Here is a 6325-nt window from a genome sequence, read left to right as displayed (position 1 = left end):
ATTATTTGTTGTAATATAGTTATTTTGATAAAAAGAATTGTACTCACCCAGTCTAACTCGGTCCATTGTTGTTCATAGGTTCAAAATAACAAAAAGATCCATTGTTGTAATACTCTCTAAAATATTGGAAGATAGTGTTGTTATTCTATCTGTATACTTCTGTTATTATTTAACAACATATTCATAAATTCGTTGTTATATCCTTTATAGGCTATAAAAAGCCTATAAATACTCAATTCCATCACACTACTAACTTTTACTCATTACTCTTATATCATCCACTCTTACTAACTTGAGATAGACTTTCCTTTCCGTTGCTGTCACAAAGCTCGGGTCAAAGTCGTTATTAATCCGCTATTCAATCCCTAAAAGTTACTCATGCATTTCGAAGACTGTTTAAACTTGACAATAACAAAAATAATTATAATTTAGGATTTGTTATTATTTAATAAGAAACAAGTATTTTATAATTTAAGATTAATTATTCTTGATCATATGAAAAGGATTGATAATAATAATAGTAATATATAATAATATAATAAGTAAAGGATTGATAATAATAATAATAATAATTAGTGAAAGGTAATTTTTTAATAGAAAAAAAATGATCATTTGATAATGTTATTACCATATTTGACAATCTTGATAGGAGTAAAATGGTACTAACAAAAATTATCTTTTATATTTCTAAAGAAAAAGAGAAAAATTGGCATTATAAAGCGACTTTAGATGTGAATAGATGATTACCCCGTTCTCAAATGCAGATAAAAGGGATAGGTATACACGAGAGGATCCGGGGTCCTACTTTAGAAAGTGAATTGAGTAATAAAAAAAGTCCCAAACTGGCATAATTAACTACTTATAACTAGCTACCTTTTCCCATCCAACTTAGCACAGTGTGTCTGTGTATATAAATAGAGATAGAGATAATGCGCTAAAGCAGTTACGGAGGATTGAGGAAACGTTGCAACCAACATGACAAAGCAGAAAGAGAGAACCAAAGAGAGCAAACTCAGCCGCTACATCAAGGCACCCTTAAGGTTCCTCAAGAAGGCCAGAGACATGTACGTCCGAGGCATGATCCATTGCTCTGCCCAATTATCAAACGTCGACGCCGCCATGGGCTGCCCCACCGCCCAGCCTTGCACGCTTCCCAGAAGCTTCAGCGTTGGCTCAGCCACCAGATCCACCGCAAGCGACGACGACTTCAAGGAGCTCATAAGAGCCGCCTCACTCCGAACCTATGGCACTGCCTTTGACTTTGGCGAAGCCGCAGCCATGAAAATCAAAATGCCTCGGAGTCGTAGCGTGGGAATTGGAAGGATCGACGAAGACAAGCCCTGCGAATTTGGAGATGAAGCGATCAAGGTCAGACCCAGACCCAACGTTTATCCTCGAAGTAAAAGTTATTCTACCCGCAGAGGAGCACCGGGGTTGTTTTAGTTAACGTTAATGTTTGTTAATTACTATGTTTCTCCACTACCAATGTAAGCAAATAAATTGTGAAAATCGTTCATTTAAAGCCCCGGAGCCTGGCTGTGTGAATTAGTAGCCATGAAAATAAGGAAGTTTTGATTCTCAGTTATCTTTTTGTTATAGGAAAATTTGTTCAAATGGTGAAATTAAACCAAATTAAAGAAGTTGTACGGAATGATGAAGAATGGCCGGTCGCTGGATTGTTGGCATGGTCTTTTCTACCAGAAAGATAACTAACAGAAAATGATACCGCTAAGTTACTACCAACTTTCAAAGCAAAATGTCAAAGGCAAGTGGTAAAATGTCGAACCAAATTCTGGGTTGCTTTCTTTCAGATGCCATATTTTGTTTGAGTAGTCTCTTAGCTGAAGTAATTTTAATTTTATTAGCGTTTTTTGGTTTTGGATAAAAATGTAAGGTCGATGCGTGAGTTGGGGTATCAACTATCAAGTTGATGTCCATTGATGTTGTAATTTAATTGTGAATGGAGAGTTACGTGCTGAGTACGTAGAGCGCAGCGCACTCAATGTCTATCTTTCCAATTCATTGCGTTACCTTAGCTAGTTGGAATTAAATTTTACTTATAACATATAGTTTCCACCCAAGAATCCTCTGCTTGAAAGTAATTTATAATATTATTAATTAGTAACCTAACTTAGAAGTTTTGTTCTATTTTAGTGTCTCTCGGCATTTTAGACTTCTGGATAAAATACTCTCGGATTTGGTAACGACGGAAAAGTGGGCTTGCATAGGCGTTGGAGAAGCACATATTTGTTCCAGAAAAGATAAAAAGCACAACAGATTCTTCCAAGTTATGGAAGTTAGAGGCATTGCTACTTTCGTTAATTCTTCAAAATCTTGACGTATATTACATGTCCACAATTATTATCGATTGCTACAAGCTTGCAAAACATTTATTTATGATATTTTCTTACAGTATTATTGTCTCTTGATTCTTTTTCTTAACCATATGTCAAGTGAAATTATCCACAACTACACAGTAAAGACTGTATAGTAATTTTTCCCACTAGAATAAATAGGTTAAGTTTCTTTAATATTATAATTTCTAACTAGATATCTATTGATGCACTTATATATCCCGTGAGTATCTATATAAATATAAGTTTGACTTGTTAGTAAAATAAACTCAATCAAAGTAAATAAATAATAGTGACCTAGGCCATAAATTCTTAATTTGCAACTTAATATATTATTCCATGCGTTCAAGTGTGCCATGTTCAATCGTCTTTGACATGAGTTATTATAAGTCTATCATGTAGCTAGCCAAATCTACTAAAAACTGAAATATTTTTCTTGACTTTTTGTAAGTTTGAAAATCTTAATTTTTTTTTTCGTAATCACTATTTTCAACTTGATTTTTATCTTATAATTCTTCGAGTTATTCTATTATTTTGAAAGTATATAAGTTATTTATCGTAATTTTTCACTCAAACCATCCTTACGAAAATAATTGTACTATAGGATTATTTTGAAAGTATATAAGTTATTTAAATATAACTTTTACTTATATTATTGTTTCAGTTTCGAGAAGTCGATGATCAGTATCTTTAGTTCTGCTTTGTCGTAAGTTTTGATCATCCAATTTACCAACTATTGTTCCGAATCAATCAGTGTGTTTGTGATTGACCTGGTGAAAATATTTTAATGTTCAAGTCAGATATATTTTTGAAAAGTTTTAGAAAAGTCAGATCATGAAAAAAAATGTATTTTTATCTCTATATCAAACTTGTATTTATAAAACCTATAGTGATAATTAAATTAGATCTATTAATTGACCATTAATAACTATTATTATTTCTGTTAACCCTCCATCAATTTCTGTTATCTTTTTATTAATTATTTTTTAATTACTTCATAATTGTTTTTATGGATCAACTTCTGATTTGTTAGTTGTTGCTTCGTTTGGTCCTTTGACTGGACGAGCTGTAGTATAGTACAATTATTTTATTTAATATTTTAATTTTAGATAATAAAAAAGAAATATTAAAGTTTCCAAAAGAGTCATGATAAAAAGAAAAGATCGAAGGGAAGCCCAAGATGCAAAAGAGTTTGATCATCTTTCAAGAAAAAAAAATGCACTGACCACTTTTTTTCCATGTCGAGCGTTCAAACATATATGTAGTAAAAGAGAATTAGATATCTTTTGTTTTTTTTTTCTTTTTTGGGGAGTGTTATCACCTATGAATGTGCTTTGTCTCTCCCTTTTCTTCTTGGAATTTTTTTTTGGACAAAGGACAAAAATATGGAAGCTGATGTCTCTTCAAAGATTTATGAACTTTTTCGCTTCCTCTTTTTATGTTTTTCTTTACTCTTTTCTTGTCTAGTTAAACCCTCCTTCTTAATATTATAATTCTAATGTAATAATCTTTGAATTGAGATAATAATGAAATGATATTTCTTTATATTGTTTTAACATGTTAAGAATTCTAAATAAAAATGAATATAATTTAGTTTCAGCGTTTTCCTCAATTACATTAAACGCGTTTTCTTTGTGTTCTAAGATTTTCATTATTCTGTTTAATTACTAATGTTTATTTCACCATTAATTCAAAATCAGATCTTGTGATTCCCATTTAGAATTATTTAGGAAACACCTTGTCAACATATTTAAAATCTAACTATCCAAAATGTATATCAGTGAAGTATCAAGCACTCAACCCAAGGTCATCAATTAATTCCTGAATCTACCAAACAAAAGGTTTAATCAAATATCGATTATAATCGAAAAATACAAAACAAAGATGAAGATTGAAGAAATTGTTTAGATCTGTCTCTTTCGCAAGTAGTTTGCCACGTGTTTGACGTACTGTAAGAAAAAAAAAATAAGGTGCACGCAACTACAAGCTTTCCCGAGTGATGTTTACCATTTCATGTTCTACATTCTTCCTTTTCGGTGAGGGAAGAAAAAAAAACAAACTTAAGGTTTGAGTAGGAAGGTGCGACGTGAAGAAATGTGCCCCCGACTTGAAGTGTCTCGTGACAACTACACTACCTTCAATTTTATTCACACTCCCTCACATTTCTAAATGTGATAATCATTTATCACTAATATTTGTAATCTCATCCAAATTATTTTTTTATTAGAATAATAAGAATAGTTTATACATAAATTATAAATTATTGATTACAAATATCTTATAATTAAAATTTTATATTAATTATTTTAGTGTTCTCAAAACAGGTTATTTGGTCTAACCCGACCTAGTTTATCACGGGTTAGTTATTTAGTGAGCTAACTTAATCCGACTCACTTATTAGTAAACTAACAAAATTTAAACTCGATCCGACTCACCACGAGTTGGTAAGTTAAATAGATTACTCGCTTAATTACAAGTTTTTTTTCAATTCCAAAAAAAAAATTCTAAATTCAAATATAAATAAATTTCAATTCAAAATGATGTTAAATTCAAAAGACAATTCAAATTAAATAAGTCCAACCTGACTTGAATCCATAATGTGCCGGATTGACTCATGAGTTCCAACCTATTTTGATAACACTAATTAATTTATAACATATAAATATATCTAAATCTTGCTTAGTTTGTAAAGTTAATTTTAAGTTAAAATTTATTTTTAATATTTACAATATATGTGCGAAATAATCACTTATCTTTCAAGCTTTTCTCTTCTAGGAGACTTAAAAAAATATCATTAAACAATTAAGTTAATGTTAATACACGTTGCATATAAGATAATGTATTTACTAATACTCTTATTTAGTATACATGTAGTTTGGTATTTGTTCTTGTGTTTTTAAATAAGATATAATGGAAAAATAAATAACTAACCAGACTTAAAAATATGTAGAACTAAAAATTTTTGGCATAAGACAAAAGGCATACAAATATAGTTTTAAAAAAAAATAACTTTATTTATTAGCAAATAATTATATAATTATACTAGAATATTTGGGATGCTTTAACCCATATACAAAGTATATATACTTATATTATTTTCATTTACATCACATGTTTCAATATTATTATATAAAAAAAAACAATAACATTTGTTATTATGTTCGAACATGAAAAAATAATTATACTACATGCCCTATTAAATTGTGAAATGTTTGCTTCTTTTACAAAATTCTTTTTATACCATTAAGAAGAAGATTTTATATTGATTCTCAAACCGATATAACTTTTACAAAATTATTTTTATACATATTTTATATTGATTTTCAAACCGATATAGAAACAAAGGTATAAAAAATATTTAACTTTTTATATCAATTTTAGAACTGATATAAAAAAGTGAATTATACTATACAGATCCAATGATCAGCCAGAATAATGTTAAATCTTTCAACAATGGTATAAATTGGATTTCGATGATATCAAATCGGATCAATATCATGAATCACAAAATCTGAGCTATCAAATCAACTCATGAAATAGTATAACATAGAAAGATCTTTTATCCATACTAAAAAAAAACATTAATTCTTGATGAAATTACAAAAGTTCTTTCCTTCCTTTTTCGGCGAAACAAATGAAAAAGCAGGGGAGCTCCAAATAAAATTTTGTTTATCAATTCGATTCCCTACAAATACACAAAAAAGGAATTTATTTTTTTGGATTGATAATCGACCAGAACGCTGGACTTTGGCAACGTACCAGATGACATTCATATCTTATAACCACTGCATCTTCTTAGAAAAGAATTCATTTTAAGCAACTAGGATAAAAGCTGAAATTGAAACAGGAATCATTGTTAAACTTATAATGTACAAAAACAACATTTTATAATTATTAAACTTATAACGTACAAAAATGACATTTTATAACATACAAAAATGATCTTTTCTTTTATAATGACATAATTTTGG

General features: G+C 29.5%; 1 protein-coding gene across 1 annotated transcript; it reads left to right on the top strand.

Moving 5' to 3' along the window:
• Window positions 1–865: 865 nt before the first annotated feature.
• On the top strand, window positions 866–1585 carry LOC106767810. Its single transcript, XM_014652761.2, has one exon. The coding sequence runs from the start codon at window positions 976–978 to the stop codon at window positions 1441–1443; it is 468 nt and encodes a 155-aa protein (XP_014508247.1). The 5' UTR covers window positions 866–975; the 3' UTR covers window positions 1444–1585.
• Window positions 1586–6325: the final 4740 nt, after the last annotated feature.

The sequence above is a fragment of the Vigna radiata genome, chromosome 7, assembly GCF_000741045.1.
Source record: "Vigna radiata var. radiata cultivar VC1973A chromosome 7, Vradiata_ver6, whole genome shotgun sequence".
In the NCBI taxonomy this organism is placed as follows: domain Eukaryota; kingdom Viridiplantae; phylum Streptophyta; class Magnoliopsida; order Fabales; family Fabaceae; genus Vigna; species Vigna radiata.
The sequence above is the reverse complement of the archived record's forward strand: the minus strand, read 5'-3'. Positions and strand labels throughout refer to the sequence as shown.